General features: G+C 44.5%; 1 protein-coding gene across 1 annotated transcript; it reads left to right on the top strand.

Annotated features, from left to right (window-relative positions):
* Nucleotides 1-14,861: 14,861 nt before the first annotated feature.
* LOC130274545 (uncharacterized) lies at nt 14,862-16,058 on the top strand. The gene is made up of 2 exons (XM_056522985.1): nt 14,862-15,587; nt 15,691-16,058. Exons 1-2 carry the CDS (start codon nt 14,862-14,864, stop codon nt 15,691-15,693), a joined length of 729 nt encoding a protein of 242 aa, XP_056378960.1. The 3' UTR covers nt 15,694-16,058.
* The last annotated feature ends 2,319 nt before the right edge of the window (nt 16,059-18,377 follow it).

Below are 18,377 nucleotides of genomic sequence, written 5' to 3'. Positions count from 1 at the left end.
CCGGCAGCTGGGGACCCCGATCTCCGGCGTCCCTGTTGGGATCGGGGCCCCAGGAGCAGCGCCGCCGCCGAAGAGGGACTGACCTGTGTGCGGCAGCGTGGAGCAGCAGTTGGAGGTGATTGACAGCCTCCTGCTGTTGCTTAGCAACAGCTCCCAGCATGCAAAAAGGGCATGCTGGGAGCTGTAGTTATGCAACAGCAGGAAGCAGACCACCACAACTCCCAGCATTCCCTTATGGGCATGCTGGGACTTATAGTTTTGCAACAGCTGGAGGCACATTTTTTCTATGGAAAAGTGTACCTTCAGCTGTTGTATAACTACAACTCCCAGCTTGCACAAACAGCTAAAGTGCATGCTGGGAGTTGTAGTGGTGCATCTGCTGGTTGCATAACTACAACTCCCAGCATGCCCGTTGGCTGTCGGTGACTGCTGAGAGTTGTAGTTTTGCAACAGCTGAAGGCACACTGGTTGTTAAACTCAGAGTTTTTTTTTTACCTAACTCAGTGTTTCACGACCGGTGTGCCTCCAGCTGTTGCAAACTACAACTCCCAGCATGCACCGTACATGCTGGGAGTTGTAGTTTTGCAACAGCTGGAGGCACACTGGTTGTGAAACACTGAGTTAGGTCACAAACTCATTGATACATAACCAGTGTGCCTACAGCTGTTGCAAAACTAAAACTCTCAGCATGTACAGTCTGTCAGCGCATGCTGGGAGTTGTAGTTTTGCAACAGCTGGATGTCCCCCCCCCCTCACCAATGTGAACGTACAGGGTACACTCACATGGGCGGAGGTTTACAGTAAGTATCCGGCTGCAAGTTTGAGCTGCGGCAAATTTTCTGCTGCAGCTCAAACTGCCAGCAAGAAACTACTGTGAACCCCCGCCCGTGCGACTGTACCCTAAAAACACTACACTACACTAACACAAAATAAAATAAAAAGTAAAAAACACTACATATACACATACCCCTATACAACCCTCCTCCCCTCCCCAATAAAAATGAAAAACGTCTGGTACGCCACTGTTTCCAAAACGGAGCCTCCAGCTGTTGAAAAACAACTACTCCCAGTAGTACCAGACAGCCACTGACTGTTCAGGCATGCTGGGAGTTTTACAACAGCTGGAGGCCCCCTGTTTGGGAATCACTGGTGTAGAATACCCCTATGGCCACCCCTAGGCAAATGCCTAATTTAGGCCTCAAATGCGCATGGCGCTCTCACTTTGGAGCCCTGTCGTATTTCAAGGCAACAGTTTAGGGTCACATATGGGGTATCACCGTTCTCGGGAGAAATTGTGTTACAAATTTTGGGGGGTATTTTCTGCTTTTACCCTTTTTAAAAATGTAACATTTTTGGGAAAACAAGCATTTTAGGTAAAAAAATAAAAACATTTTTTACATATGCAAAAGTCGTGAAACACCTGTGGGGTATAAAGGTTCACTTAACCCCTTGTTACGTTCCCCAAGGGGTCTAGTTTCCAAAATGGTATGCCATGTGTTTTTTTTTTGCTGTCCTGGCACCATAGGGGCTTCCTAAATGCGGCATGCCCCCAGAGCAAAATTTGCTTCCAAAAAGCCAAATGTGACTACTCCTCTTCTGAGACCTGTAGTGCGCCAGCAGAGCACTTTTCACTTCAGATTTTGGGGGGGGGGGGGTATTTTCTGCTATTACCCTTTTTAAAAATGTAAAAAATTTTGGGAAAACAAGCATTTTAGGTAAAATTATTTTTTTTTTTACATTTGCGAAAGTCATGAAACACCTGTGGAGTATTAAGGCTCACTTTATCCCATGTTACATTCCCCGAGGGGTCTAGTTTCCAAAATGGTATGCCATGTGTTTTTTTTTCAGCTGTTTTGACACCCTAGGGGCTTCCTAAAGGTGACATGCCCCCCAAAAACCATTTCAGAAAGATGTTCTCTCCAAAATCCCCTTGTCGCTCCTTCCCTTCTGAGCCCTCTACTGCGCCCGCCGAACACTTTACATAGACATATGAGGTATGTGCTTACTCGAGAGAAATTGGGCTACAAATACAAAATACAAAATTTTCTCTTTTTACCATTTGCAAAAATTCAAAAATTGGGTCTGCGAGTGTAAAAAATGAAGATTGTGAATTTTCTCCTTCACTTTGCTGCTATTCCTGTGAAACACCTAAAGGGTTAAAACACTGACTGAATGTAATTTTGAATACTTTGGGGGGGGGGGGTGTAGTTTTTATAATGGGGTATTTCTAATATGAAGACCCTTCAAATCCACTTCAAAACTGAACTGGTCCCTGAAAAATATCGAGTTTGAAAATTTTGTGAAAAATTGGAAAATTGCTGCTCAACTTTGAAGCCCTCTGGTGTCTTCCAAAAGTAAAAACTCATCAATTTTATGATGCAAACATAAAGTGGACATATTGTATATGTGAACCAAAAAAAAAATTTATTTTGAATATCCATTTTCCTTACAAGCAGAGAGCTTCAAAGTTAGAAAAATGAAAAATTATAATTTTTTCATAAAATTTTGGGATTTTTCACCAAGAAAGGATGCAAGTTACCATAAAATTTTACCACTATGTTAAAGTAGAATATGTCACGAAAAAACAATCTCGGAATCAGAATGATAAGTAAAAGCATTCCAGAGTTATTAATGTTTAAAGTGACAGTGGTCAGAATTGCAAAAAACGGCCGAGTCCTTAAGGTGAAAAAGGGCTAAGTCCTTAAGGGGTTAACTGCAGGTACTACTACTCCCATCATGGAGCACACTCTGCTTCATGTTGGGAGCTGTAGTACCTGCAGTTAAGGAAAGATCACAGTGGATGTCACTCCTGACATCCGCTGTGATCCTCCTGTATAATGTATAGATGCGGCCGGCCACTCTTCTATGGTCCCCTGCACTGACATGTATATACACATATTCATATGTCCCACAGAGAGTTGTTATTGGCTGGAAACATCTGGCCAATCACAGCTCTCTGCGGGAAATAGGAATAGGTGTATATATATACGGCAGTGCAGGGGACCATAGAAGAGCGGCCGGCCGCATCTATACATTATACAGGAGGATCGCAATGGAAACCGGGGAGATCTGTCAATTAGTACAGGTACTACTACTCCCATCATGGAACAGTGTGTGTTCCATGCCGGGAGTAGTAGTACCACCTAAAAAATAAATAATAAAAAGTGAAACACACACACACACACACTACATTTTTATTATTGTTCAAATGAGAATAAAAACCGCCTGAAAAACGCCAAAGTTAAAACCCACATGGCGTTTTTCTTATTGTTTTTTTACTCCCATAGACTTCTAATGGAGAAAAACGCCCTGATTTTAGGGGAAAAAACGCCAGTGGCTCAATGCGATTTTGCAAAACTGCCAAGGAGCTGAAAAACGCCAAGAAAAATGGTTAAAAAAATGCCGAAAGGATAAAAAAAAAAAAGCCAAACTGAAAAACGGCAAGTGGTAAAAAGAATTTTGCGATTTCTCATTGATTTACAGGTAACATCTGGCCACAGCGTTTTTTGGCCGAAAAAACGCCATGCGGCAGAATTGGCATTTTTCTTGGTGTTTCCCCCCCCAAAAAAAACATGTAGAAACTTAGCCTTATGGATCTACTTCTGACTTTGGCTCAAAAACTGCAATGGCACTCCTGTTAAATTATATCAGGTGTTATTCTTTCTGCTACATCATACAACGGCTACAAACTTCTTCCGGTGCACCTGGAGTGAGCAGTCAGTAGGGATGATTATATCATGGAACGGTGAGCTGTTTCTAAGTTTTGTATTTTCTATTATTATGTAAAGTTATATAATATAGCAAATTTCTTGTGTTTACATTCTGAAGCATTCCAGGTCTTTTTCTCCAAAATCGCTCCTACAGAACACAGTTTTCACCAACATGTTCCTCTAGCTGTTGCAAAACTACAACTCCAAGCATGCCTGGACAGCCAAAGGAGGTCTGGGCATGCTGAGAGTTGTAATTTTGCAAAAGCTGTAGGCACACAGCTGAAGGCAACACTGCTGCAAAAAAAGGTTATCCAAACATTGTACCTCCAACTATTCCAAAACTACAAGTCCTAGCATTACAGGACTGGCAAAAGGATGATACTCATGAATAACAGAAAATGTATACATAAAAAACCCACTGTACTTTTAGCACTAAACTGTTGCACTAGTTTAGGAAGATGTAAGTTTTACACTCACCATATTGTCTTTGGTGGTAGAGTACAGGCAAACTCCATAACCGTTGTGTGTGTGTGTACAGCATGAAACCAGAGAGAATGACACGATTCGGCTTACAGGTTGTGGATCCTCTGTGTCAGCAAGGGATTGGCGTGAACCGTGCTGGTGGACCGGTTCTAAGAGGCTACTGGTGTTCACCAGAGCCCGCCGCAAAGCGGGATGGTCTTGCTGCGGCAGTAGCAACCAGGTCGTATCCACTAGCAACGGCTCAACCTCGCTGACTGCTGAGAAGGCGTGGGACAGAAGGACTAGGCAGAGGCAAGGTCAGACGTAGCAGAAGGTCGGGGCAGGCGGCAAGGTTCGTAGTCAATATGGATAGCAGGAGATCAGGTAACACAGGCTTGGACAACACTAAACGCTTTCACTGGCACAAGGCAACAAGATTCAGCAAGGGAGTGCAGGGGAAGTGATGTGATATAGCCAGGGAGCAGGTGGAAGCCAATTAAGCTAATTGGGCCAGGCACCAATCATTGGTGCACTGGCCCTTTAAGTCTCAGAGAGCTGGCGCGCGCGCGCCCTAGAGAGCGGAGCCGCGCGCGCCAGCACATGACAGCCGGGGACCGGGACGGGTAAGTGACTTGGGATGCAGGGAGAGAGACGCCGTGAGCGCTCCGGGGAGGAGCGGGGACCCGGAGCGCTCGGCGTAACAGTACCCCCCCCTTAGGTCTCCCCCTTTCTTTGTCCGGCAACTGCTTCCCATGGGATGAGGACACCGGGAGTGATTGAAGGGTTTCCTCAAAGGCAGGCCGTACAGCAGGAGTGGGAATGGGGAGGGAGGGCAGAGGGTGAAGCTTGGCACGGGGCAGGGTGTCACCAGGACGGGGGCCATGAGGAGGCAAGGCACAGTCCAGATAAGCCTTGGGGGAACCAGGTGTAGGAGGAGGCACTGAGGCTTGCCTGACGGGACTGGGAGGGGGGGAGAGGCATTTCTTGTGGCAAGCAGAGTCCCAGTTCTTGATCTCCCCGGTGGTCCAGTCAAGGGTGGGAGAATGAAGCTGGAGCCATGGCAGACCGAGGAGGACCTCAGAGGTGCAGTTGGGAAGGATGAAAAATTCAATCCTTTCGTGATGGGGTCCAATGCACATTAAGAGGGGTTTTGTGCGGTAACGCACGGTGCAATCCAATCTAACTCCGTTGACCGCGGAAATGTAGAGCGGCTTGACGAGACGGGTCACCGGGATGCAGAATTTATTCACCAAAGAATCCAAAATAAAATTCCCAGAGGCACCAGAGTCCAAGCAGGCCACGGCTGAGAGGGAGGAGTTGGCTGAAGGAGAAATCCGCATGGGCACCGTGAGACGTGGAGAAGCAGACTTTGAACCAAGAGACGCCACACCCACGTGAGCTGGGTGCGTGCGTGCGTTTCCCAGACGTGGAGGACAAATAGGGCATTCCACCAAGAAATGCTCGGTACTGGCACAGTACAGACAAAGATTTTCTTCCCTACGGCGATTCCTCTCTTCCTGGGTCAGGCGAGACTGATCCACTTGCATGGCCTCCTCGGCGGGAGGCTCAGGCGTAGATTGCAAAGGATACTGTGGGAGAGGTGCCCAGAGATCTAAGTCTTTTTCCTGGCGGAGCTCCTGATGTCTCTCAGAAAAACGCATGTCAATGCGGGTGGCCAAATGGATAAGTTCTTGCAGGTTGGCAGGAATCTCTCGTGCGGCCAGCACATCTTTGATGTTACTGGATAGGCCTTTTTTAAAGGTCGCGCAGAGAGCCTTGTTATTCCAAGATAATTCGGAAGCAAGAGTACGAAATTGGATGGCGTACTCGCCTACTGAAGAATTACCCTGGACCAGGTTCAGCAGGGCAGTCTCGGCAGAAGAAGCTCGGGCTGGTTCCTCGAAGACACTACGGACTTCAGCAAAGAAGGACTGGACTGTGGCAGGATCATTGCGGTCCCAGAGCGGTGTGGCCCAAGACAAGGCCTTTCCTGAAAGAAGGCTCACTACGAACGCCACCTTAGACTGTTCTGTAGGAAACAAGTCCGACAACATCTCCATATGCAGGGAACATTGAGACAAAAATCCACGGCAGAGTCTAGAGTCCCCATCAAATTTGTCCGGCAGGGACAAGCGGAGGCTAGGAGCGGCCACTCGCTGCGGAGGAGGTGCAGGAGCTGGCGGAGGAGATGGTTGCTGCTGTAGCAGAGGCAGAAGTTGCTGTAACATGGCGGTCAACTGCGACAGCTGCTGTCCTTGTTGGGCAATTTGCTGCGATTGCTGAGCGACCACCGTGGGAAGGTCAGCGAGAATTGGCTGCGGCACCTCAGCGGGATCCATGGCTGGATCTACTGACACGATTCGGCTTACAGGTTGTGTATCCTCTGTGTCAGCGAGGGATTGGCGTGAACCGTGCTGGTGGACCAGTTCTAAGAGGCTACTGGTGTTCACCAGAGCCCGCCGCAAAGCGGGATGGTCTTGCTGCGGCAGTAGCAACCAGGTCGTATCCACTAGCAACGGCTCAACCTCGCTGACTGCTGAGAAGGCGTGGGACAGAAGGACTAGGCAGAGGCAAGGTCAGACGTAGCAGAAGGTCGGGGCAGGCGGCAAGGTTCGTAGTCAATATGGATAGCAGGAGATCAGGTAACACAGGCTTGGACAACACTAAACGCTTTCACTGGCACAAGGCAACAAGATCCGGCAAGGGAGTGCAGGGGAAGTGATGTGATATAGCCAGGGAGCAGGTGGAAGCCAATTAAGCTAATTGGGCCAGGCACCAATCATTGGTGCACTGGCCCTTTAAGTCTCAGAGAGCTGGCGCACGCGCGCCCTAGAGAGCGGAGCCGCGCGCGCCAGCACATGACAGCCGGGGACCGGGACGGGTAAGTGACTTGGGATGCGATTCGCGAGCGGGCGCGTCCCGCTGTGCGAATCGCATCCCCGCCGGCAATGTCAGTGCAGCGCTCCCGGTCAGCGGGTCTGACCGGGGCGCTGCAGGGAGAGAGACGCCGTGAGCGCTCCAGGGAGGAGCGGGGACCCGGAGCGCTCGGCGTAACAGAGAAAAGGGTTACAGAGCAGGGCGCCCAGGCTTGATCCCAAGAGCAGTAAGTCAGCAGAGTGAGGGAGGGGGAGGAGTCAGCACAGTGCAGGCAAAATAGGGACATGCCTCCTCAATTTGGGAAGATGACAGTGAGCAGCGTTAATATGCTATTTCTTAATGAAATATTGGTGAAAGAGACATACAAATATATGCACATGATCAGGATTAGGTACTGGGTAACATAGAAAAAAAAATTTGGGTGGGATCTGATGACAGGTGCGCTTTAACCTGTTATGGACACAGCCATTTTTATTTTTTTATTTTTGCTTTTTCCTCCTCGCCTTCTAAAAATCATAACTCTTTTATATTTTCATCCACAGACCCATATGAGGCCTTTTTTTGTGTGCAACCAATTGCCCTTCGTAATGACATCAATTATTTTACCATAAAAATGTATGGCGCAACCCAAAAAATATTATTTGTGTGTGGAAATTAAAAAGAAAACCGCAGTTTTGCAAATTTTGGAAGGTTTTGTTTTCACGCTGTACACTTTACGGTAAAAATATAATGGCTGACATCAGCGATCGCGCCGATGCCCGCCATTAACCCCTCAGATGCCGTGATCAATACAGTTCATGGCATCTGCAGCAGTGTGGCACTTAATATCGATGATCGGATCGCCGCAGTGCTGCCGCGGGGATTCGATCATCTGTACTGGCGGCCGGAGGTTCCCTGACCTGCCTCTGGCTGTCTCCTGTGGTCTGCTCTGGTCTGAGACCGAGTAGACCAGAGCAGAAGATGACCGATAACACTGATCAGTGCTATGCCCTATGCATAGCACTGAACAGTATAAGCAATCAAGTGATTGCTATAAATAGTCCCCTATGGGGACTATTAAAGATTTTTAAAAAAAGTAAAAAAAATGTACAAATAAAAAGTAAAACAATGTGAAAAATCCCCTCCCCCAATAAAAAGGTAGAACGTCCGTAAAGCGTCCGAAATATTAAAATATAATGTTAATTATCCCATATTGTGAACAGTGTAAACGTAAAAAAAAAAAAAAAAAAGTCCAAAATTGCTGTTTTTTTGTCACACCATATTCCAAAAATTTTTTATAAAAAATGAATTAAAAGTTTTACACAGATGTTGTATCAATAAAAAGTACAGGTCACGGTACAAAAAATTAGCCCTCATACCGCCGCTTATACGAAAAAATGAAAAAGTTATAGGTCGTCAAAATAGGGGGATTTTAAACGTACTAATTTTGTTAAAAAGTTTGAGATTTTTTTTAAAGCAGTGTCATTTTAATTGTATTGATGCACAGAATAAAGAAAACATGTCATTTTTACCGTAAATTGTACAGCGTGAAAACAAAACCTTCAAAAATTTGCTAAATTACGTTTTTTTTTCTATTTCGCCACGCAAAAAGACAAGCCCTCATACTTTTCTGTAGATGAAAATATACAAGAGTTATGATTTTTAGAAGGCAAGGAGGAAAAAATGAAAATTCTAAAATAAAATTTGTCTGGTCCTTAAAGGGGTACTGCCGTGCTGACAACTTATCCCCTATCTAAAGGATAGGGGATAAGTTGCCAGATCGTGCGGGGTCCCACGGCTGGAGACCCCTGCGATCTCGCACGCAGCACCCTGCTTTCATCAGGCCCCGGAGCGAACATCGCTCCGGGTCTGATGAGTGCCGATCACGGGGCCGTAGTATCGTGACGTCACGGCTACACCCCCATGTGACGTCACGCTCCGCCCCCTCAATGTAAGTCTATGGCAGCAGGCGAGACAGCTGTCTCGCCCCTGCCATAGACTTGCATTGAGGGGGCGGAGCGTGATGTCACATGAGGGCGGAGCTGTGACGTCACGATCACCGGCCCCGTCATCAGACTCAGAGCGGATGTTCGCTCCGGGGCCTGATGAGAGCGGGGTGCTGCGTACGAGATCGCGGGGGTCCCCAGCGGCGGGACCCCCCGCGATCAGGCAACTTATCCTTTATCCTTTAGATAGGGGATAAGTTGTCAGCACGGTAGTACCCCTTTAAAGGGAATGTGTCACCAAATTATAATTTGTTTTCTTAAAGGTTAAATAGGCACTGTCAGATATAAAAACTTTTGATATGTTGTAAAGCATGCAAAACCAATAGGTTTTGCAATTGCTTTCATTATAACATTTTCAGTATTTCATAGTGAAAAAGCCAGTCAAAGAACTGACCCCCTACCTTCTGGAATGCATTCAGTCCTTCTGTGTACACTGCTTCGTCCTGGATGTTGGAGGGGGGAGGGGCTGTACACACTGCAGAGTCATGTGAAAAGAAGGGGAGGGGGAGGGGCAGGAAGACTGCTGTCGGGCTCTAACTGATGTCTGCTGTGTGAGAGAGGCAGAAACACATTGCATTGCAGACGAAAAAGTAAATGTCCCTCCATGTATGTGTGTGTGGATATATGCGTATGTGTGTATATCAGTGTGTCTATCTAATGTGTATGTGTAAGAATATATGAAGCCAGTGTGTGAGTGTGTGTAATAAAGGGGGACTACAATCATATGCCTCCAGCTGTTACAAAACTAAAACTCCCAGCATGCCTGCACAGCCAAATGATGTGTGGGAATGCTGGGAACTGTAGTCTTGCAACAGCTGGATGCACCCTGGTTGGGAAGCACTGGGCTGAGAAGAATGAGGGAGGGGGAGGAGGGGGAGTGGTTATCACAGTGAGTACCCGCCCCCCTGCTTCTGGTGGACAAAATTAAGGTATTTCAGAAATAAAGCTAATTCTGAGAGAAATGTAGGTCATAGACACATAAAAAAGTACATGTACATGATCAGGATGAAATACTGAGCAACATATAACAGTTTTTTTTTTCTGAGTGATCTGACGGGTACGCATTAAATACATTTGTTTATATGTTTGAAATATATTTGGAAATCTTTTTAAAAAATTTGCTCGTCAGAAACTATGAAAAATTATTAATAATTATTTCTTATATCCCACTGTTGACCAGTAGAGGGAGCTAAAATGAGAATGTGAAGAGAAAGTAACTTGGAACTTGGCTGGTGCAAATTTGACCCACCCTCTCCCTGCTGGTGACCTCACACCTCCCTTCCTCTTATGTGTATTCAAGAGAAGGGGGAAAAATTCCACTGTGCCGCGCCATCTTGTTGGTGACTGAACAGTGGTAAAGTACAGCTACTACAGATTAATGGTATAATTATATATAGGAAGAATCTGCTGCGGATGCAGCATATTACAATACCAGTGGATGACATTTTAACAGATCTATTCCATGGTTCACAGTCTAGTGTAAACATCTCCCCCTGCAGTCAGTCTGCAGTGACCCAGTAGAGGATAGACAGTCAGTGAAGCACGCACGCTCAGTACAGAGACACATGCAGACTTTGTTCTGAGCGTAGCTCTCACATACAGCTTTCCCAGGCTCCTGAAGGGCACATGATATGCTTCGTACTGAAACATTTATAATAATTAAGGAACCTGGTAAAGCTGTGTGTAAGTTATGCCATGTAATGACTCAAGGCCTTGTAATGGTAACTGTCCGACTGTCTCACACAGCTTTCCCAGGCTCCTGAATGGCATGTGATCTGCTTTGTACAGACACATTTCTGGCCATTCAGGCGCTTGGAAAAGCTGTGTGTGACAGTCAGACTCTGTTATCATTACAGGGCCATGAGTCATTATAGGGTCTGAATGCCACACACAACTTTCCCAGGCTCCTTAATGTCCAGAAATGTTTCAGTACTAAGCAAATCAGGAGCCTTGTAAAGCTGTGTGTGACAATCAGTGAGGAGGTCTACACATTAAGGAGGTCGGGGCTGTGCAGGGAGCTGAGCATCAGGAATCACAGGCAGGTCACAGAGGTGAGCAGGGGGGATGGAGGACAGAAGGGACTGGAAGGCTCTAAACTTTGTATAATCTCTCTTGTCTGATGTCTGCAGAGTTCGCTGAGAGGAGACCAGGGCCGGACTGTGTAATGTGTGTGACTGTGTGGTGCCCCTCCCCCATCCGCCTCTCTGATGCTCTCTGCTCCATTGATAGGTAACTGCTCCTCAGGGACTTCAAGAAAATGGCTGCTGGCTCCCCCTTTCATTTCACCAGCCTGTACGTTGCACATGTGCAGTAAGCAGTCAATGCTTTTCTATGAGACACTCTCAGTCTTAACTTTCCTATGCCCTGTGCCTGCCATAAAGCAAATGTGTTAGTGTTTGGGATCAAATGGGAAAAAGGGTCCATTTACATTTTTATTGGGGGAGGGTCTTTTTCACAATTTTTAAAAACTTTTTTAACTTTTTTTTTTTTTTTTACACTTTTATGTCCCCATTTGTCCCCAATTGATTGCAGATACTGAACAGTGATATGCATAGGCATAACACTGATCCACTGATCAGTATTATTGTCAATCTTCTTCTCTGGTCTGCTCCCAGGCAAGGGGGCCTCCGGCCGCCATGTTGGATAATTGGATACCCGCGGGCATCCATTCAAACAACTGCATTGTCGCAGATGTCGTGATCACGGCATCTGAGGGGTTAATGGCCGACATCAGCCATCAGCAAATGGAACCTGCCGTGCATGATGCGAGCACCGTTCCAGTGCTCGTGTCATGTATAGGATGTAAATGTATGTCCTGGTGCATTAAGTACCAGGGCATCAGGACATACATTTACGTCCTATGTTGTTAAGGGGTTAAAGGGGTTATCCAGGAATCGAAAAACAGACCTATTTTCTTTCAAAGACCACTCCCAGTCTGTCTCCGCTTTGGATGTGGTATTACAACTTGGCTTCATTCACTTTAATAGAACTGAGCTGCAGGACCACACCAAACCTGGAGACAGACAGGGAGAGGTCTTTGAAATAAATTATCTCTGTTTTTTTTATTTTTTTTATTCCTGGATAACCCATTTAAGGAGCATTTCAGCTGATACTTCACATAGGTTAGGAGCATATAAACATCTTCTTTAGCTTCCTCACATTAGGAGATTGTATTTTTTTGTACACAATTGTGCAGTCATTCAAACTACAGTACAAACTGAGGTTCACAACTACATCACATCCTGATATAGGCTGGGGCTCAATGGGGATTATAGCCATGACAGGGGCCAAGTGACCAAAAACCATCTTGTTGCACTGCATCACATCGCGATATAGTCTGGGGCTCAATGGGGATTATAGCCATGACAGGGGTCAAGTGACCAAAAACCATCTTGTTGCACTGCATCACATTAAATATAAGTAAGGCTGCATTTACACCTCGTTTTCACTGTACGGGTTCCGGATCCGGCTGGGGGAGGGGAAAACCGGGCTCTCCCGTACCCCAGCCGGACCAGCGCTTAAATCCATTTACTTTAATGAGCTGACCGGAGTCAAACGGTGACTCCAGTCGGCTCATTTTTGTCCCGTATCCAGTTTCCTGGTCGGACCTAAAACCATAGTGTACTACGTTTTTAGGTCCGGTCACAAAACCGGAATTAATTTATTCCTTTTTATCTGATTGTCTATCTAGATGTGTTATGAGACTTACCAACCAGGGCCATCACGTGACTACCTCTAGCCTCCTTCTATCGTTGGAGTGACCTTACCACCGGAATCATGTTGGGACTCTCTTTCTTTTATCAATTTTAAAACATACTTTTTTATGTACACTTCCAGGGTCACAATCCTCTCTCTATATATTCTTTTACATATATTTTTAATACTTTTTTTTTTTATATTTATTATTATCAATTTTATTACTAATTTTCAATTAATTATATATTCCTTGATACGATATTTTTACTCCCACTTCTTATACCCTATGTTTCTTTATGCATGATTATAATCCCTCTTTCTTCATATCACCTCATCACACTTCTACATAGGCCTTTCAATCACATATATACGTTTTTCACTCATACCATTCACTTTTTTCATCCCATCTTACACTCCGTACACTAATCTCACACTACACTGTCACTCCCCTATTTTATATTTTTTCTATATACCCACATTTTTATGCCCCTCTTTGTTTATTTATATTACCTTTGGGGCTCTAATCTAATTGCTTAAATTATATTTAACATTCACTGCTACCCATTTATTTATTTAATTATGACAGTGGTATTAATTATTAAGCCTTTTTTCATATTTTCACTTTTTCACACATCCATTGACATTATGTTTCCCCCCCCCCCTTTTTTTACTAGGTAGACTTTTATATAGGTTTCTTTTTTCTCCCCCTCTTCCCCTCTTCCCCCTTTCTTTTCCCCCCCCCCCTTCTTTCCCCCCCCCCCTTCCTTTCCCCCCCCCCCTTTTCCTGCATGTCACTTTTATTTTGGCACTGTGTGTTCACCTTGCACTTGACTTTTTTTCACTGTTGTTCCTCTAATATCTATTTCTTTTCCCCCCCCCTTTTTTTTTTTTTTTTTTTTTTTTGGCACGCGATGCACCTTACCTTGATTCTTCATGATGCTGTACTGCCTTTGTGCAGTGCAGCTGCATGAATATCTATATAATAAAATATATGAATATATGAAAAATACAATAATATGCACTTGCATTCACATAACATGTGACCCTAGTATTATATGTACTTACCTTAAGTGTGTACTCTTTATGTATTTACTCACAATATGTACCCATCATGATATTTAGTCCCTGATATGTAATCTATAATATGTTGATATAGAAATGAATATATTTTATTTTTTATTTTTCATTTATTTATGTTTGAATTGTGCCTGTATATAACTATAACTAACTACCTAGAGTTATGAACTTTCGCTTTAGTAGGGATCTCCGCATCTGAGCACTTTCCAAGCCTCGCTTTGACAGCGAGGCTTGGCCCTCTACTGGATAATGATACATCTCAGTATACGATTGGCCCGTACATCCGAGCCTCGCTTTGGAAGCGAGGCTTGGTTTGTCAGGTGATGCACGCTGACAGACATATCTGTTTCCGGACCTCGCTATGAAAGCGAGGCTTGGTAACAGTGACCTATGGGCGATTACGACGCCCTAACTACATCACGTGCTTTTGTCCCTGGTTTTAATTGGTTAAGTCTCTGCATATATACATACCCCACACTCTATTGACCACACCCCGGAAGAAGCCTTCATTGGTGAAACGTTGGGTGGCGGGTGGCTGTAGCATTGTACTCTCTGTTACACTTGGTAAAGTATTTCCTTATATTGTCTAGCTTAGGGTTTGTTCTACCTATAATGCGCTTTTGATCCCCTGGGGCTTCCTCTTGCTCTCTGATTCTCTGTATTTAATTGCGATCCGAGCATTGCCGGATCAGTTCCTAATATCTATTCCACAACCCTTGAGCCGTAGCCTCCCTCATTAATTCATGGGAAACAATACTTATGTGCACTATTTATTTAACTCTTTCCCTGGCAGACAAGCATAGCCCCCGTTCTTCTCTCTCAGCATCTCTTGGATTCATGTTTACTACTATATATGTATTCTTTTAAATTATTTTAAATGTCTTGTCATTTTTCATGTTAATAAAGTATACTTTGTGTTAATTATGTCCTGTTTGACGCCTTTTTCTTTATGAATTACTCTATGTCTTGTGGCGTAGGACCTACTGTGTGGGAATTTTTTTCTTTGGGTATCTCATTGCTTTTTCTGTATCTTACAGATTATCCCTATTCTATCATGGACTTTAGAAACCGTGATATCACGTGGACGGCACGTGCCGATACAGTCTTCTCACGTGGTTTATCCAATTCTGCTGAGAGCAGTCAGAAATCCGAGCTCAAACGCCAACTAAAACATCTCCTCCAGAGGCGCTCACGCACATGGTGGAACAAAACCACTCTTGAAAAATACTTGGCCCAAGGTTTAATTCCGCGGGGACTTAGGATTCAGGTGTTCCCCTCATTCCCTATAGACAGCGATAACTTTAAGGACCAGTGGGAAGCAGCATGCTCCACGTGCTCCAAAACCTTTTTGGAATTATTGGTAAGTCATAATATACAAACACTCACCTCTCTGGAAACTGAGATAGAGGAACTATCTAGAAAGATCCGCCTAGATCTATCTACAGAAGAATTGACGACATGGAACCAAGAAGTGGACTCCTGGTTTAAAGACTGGGAGGAGAAAATCGAAATAGTTAAGGTGAAAAAATACCAGAGGGATCTGACAGACCTCCAACTAAACCGGGTGTATCGCTGGAGGACTCCCCAAACGAACCTGGTAAGAACCTCTTCAATCTCCTCTATTTCTTCGATTGGAGCCTCTTCAAGTACATCTTCATCTAGCTCCCAACGCAATAAATTTAAGAAATCACGACGCAAACCTGAATATAACCAACGCTCCAATGAAAGACGCTTTACCAGACAGAGAGGAGACACACCGGCACCTGGACCTTCCCTTAAGGTAATTAACCTAACAGATGTGACCTTAACCAATGAACAGGAATCTGTGCTTAGCCTGGGTTTATCTTTCTGTCCTCAGGCTAACTTTAATCTTTTCTGTACAGTAAAAGACATTCAACTATTTGCACGACGCCTGATCCTCAAAAAACTGCACACAAGACACTTTGATCTGAATACTGAAAACCTGTTGGGTTCCACGGTAGAACAGGAGGCTATTTTAAACTTACAATCATTACTGGATGAACAGGATCCTATGCCACAACTAGGAACAGGTGAGTACCCGCGCTACCTTTTACCTAAGAGTGTCACCTTCCCTCCTACGACTTTGGTTCCTGAGGTGGATATGTTTATCAAATTGGTAATTAGGGACTTGAGACGCCTGGCAGAAACAAGAGCCAGTGACAATCTAACATACCCCCAGCGAAAGGCTGTTCAAGAACTGAGGGCTTTGAAAAACGTGGTTATAAAACCATCAGACAAGGGGGGTAATGTTGTCCTATGGCCATCTCATATGTATGAGAAGGAAATGTTTAGACAACTACGTGATTCCAATTGCTATAAGCGACTTACTTTTAGCCCCCTGATGTCTTATCAACAGGAATTAGCTCATATTCTGGACAATGCTGTGGAGGAAAACATCTTGAATTTGAAACAGAAACAAGGACTAATCATACAGTACCCGACCATCCCTACAATATATCTATTGCCGAAGATCCATAAGAACGCGCTGATACCTCCTGGAAGACCTATTGTGTCTGGGTGTAACTCCCTGACTGAACCAATATGTAAGTGGATCGATTTTTTCTTGAAGCCTCTAGTCGAACTGTTACCTTCCTACATTAAGGACTCAAATGATGTTCTACGTAGACTTGATGGTGTCCAATTAGATGATAACTCCTACCTTGTGACATGTGATGTAGAATCACTATACACGTCGATAAGACACAATGACGGTATAGCAGCCACTAAATTTTTTCTGGAATCCAGCAACTTGGAGGGAGACCTATGTGCCTTAATCCTGGAACTTTTGTCCTTCATTCTAACGAGAAATTTTTTCATCTTTAAAGGGGTCTTCTACCTACAACTGCAGGGAACGGCTATGGGGGCGGCTTGTGCGCCCTGATATGCCAATTTGTTCCTTGGGTTGTGGGAGAGGACCCTTTTTACGTCGGATACCTGCCCCTTGGCTGAAAAAGTACTGTCATGGGGCAGATACATTGATGATATCCTGTTTATTTGGCAGGGTACACTAGATGAGTTGGAACAATTTATGGATGCTCTCAATAACAACAACTTAAACATTCATCTAACGCATAAAGTGAATAAAACTAATATTGAGTTTTTGGATATCCAGATACAGGCGGACGCCAATGGATTTATCCAGACGAATCTACATCGTAAATCTACTTCAGCTAATACCGTACTACACGCCAGCTCTGCTCACCCCACACATTTGATCAGAAATATTCCCATAGGTCAATTCCTACGTGCAAGACGCCTGTGCTCCACGGAACAGGACTTTGAAATGCAGGCCCGTGATCTAGAGAAAAGATTCCGTGAAAGGGGCTATAGCAATCGGAGCATTAAAATGGCATACTGGAGAGCGAAAAAAACGGATCGTGCGTCATCCCTACATAGAACAAGGACCAACAAGACAACTGATAACCAGGTGAGGTGCATTTTAGATTATAACTCTCGTAGCCATGAGATTAGGCAGATACTTGAACAGCATTGGCCCGTTCTACAAGTGGATGAGACATTAAATGGTATGATACCTTCGAGACCAGCGATTGCATATAGACGGAATAGAAACTTGAAGGACCTTCTGGTGAGGAGCCACTATGAGACTGAGGAGCCATATTTATTTGGCTCCAAGGGCCCCAAAAACGGCTGCTCCCCATGTGGTAAATGCCTTGCATGTAGTAATATATTACGGACTGATATGTTTCGCAATTCATCCTGTACCAAGTCATATGAAATTAGGCAGAAAATAAACTGTGTAACCAAAGGGGTGGTATATGTTGCACAATGCCCATGCGAATTGCTATACGTGGGCATGACCACCAGGGAGCTCCGCCGACGGGTCAGAGAGCATATCCTGGATATTAATGCGGCAGCCAATGAAACAAACCTTCAGTCTTTGAAAACCCTACCAAGACACTTTAAACTTAAACATAACAGTGATGCCACTCTCCTCAAATTCATAGGTATCGACCACGTCCCGGTGGGTATCAGAGGTGGCCAATGGAAGAAATTGGTTGCAAAAAGAGAAACGCGATGGATCTTCAGGCTGGACACACTTGTACCTCACGGCTTAAATGAGGTAAACAGCTATGCCCCATTTTTGTGAGGAGTATTGGTTGGTTTCTGAGCTCGGATTTTTATTAGTGTGTGTAATTAATGGGTTTTAAGTGATTTTTTAGCAGCTTCCATTTTGTTTTAACTGTTGTTTATTAATTTATTCCTTTTTATCTGATTGTCTATCTAGATGTGTTATGAGACTTACCAACCAGGGCCATCACGTGACTACCTCTAGCCTCCTTCTATCGTTGGAGTGACCTTACCACCGGAATCATGTTGGGACTCTCTTTCTTTTATCAATTTTAAAACATACTTTTTTATGTACACTTCCAGGGTCACAATCCTCTCTCTATATATTCTTTTACATATATTTTTAATACTTTTTTTTTTATATTTATTATTATCAATTTTATTACTAATTTTCAATTAATTATATATTCCTTGATACGATATTTTTACTCCCACTTCTTATACCCTATGTTTCTTTATG

Source organism: Hyla sarda, chromosome 5 (genome assembly GCF_029499605.1).
Source record: "Hyla sarda isolate aHylSar1 chromosome 5, aHylSar1.hap1, whole genome shotgun sequence".
In the NCBI taxonomy this organism is placed as follows: domain Eukaryota; kingdom Metazoa; phylum Chordata; class Amphibia; order Anura; family Hylidae; genus Hyla; species Hyla sarda.
This window is presented reverse-complemented; position numbering and strand designations above follow the sequence as displayed.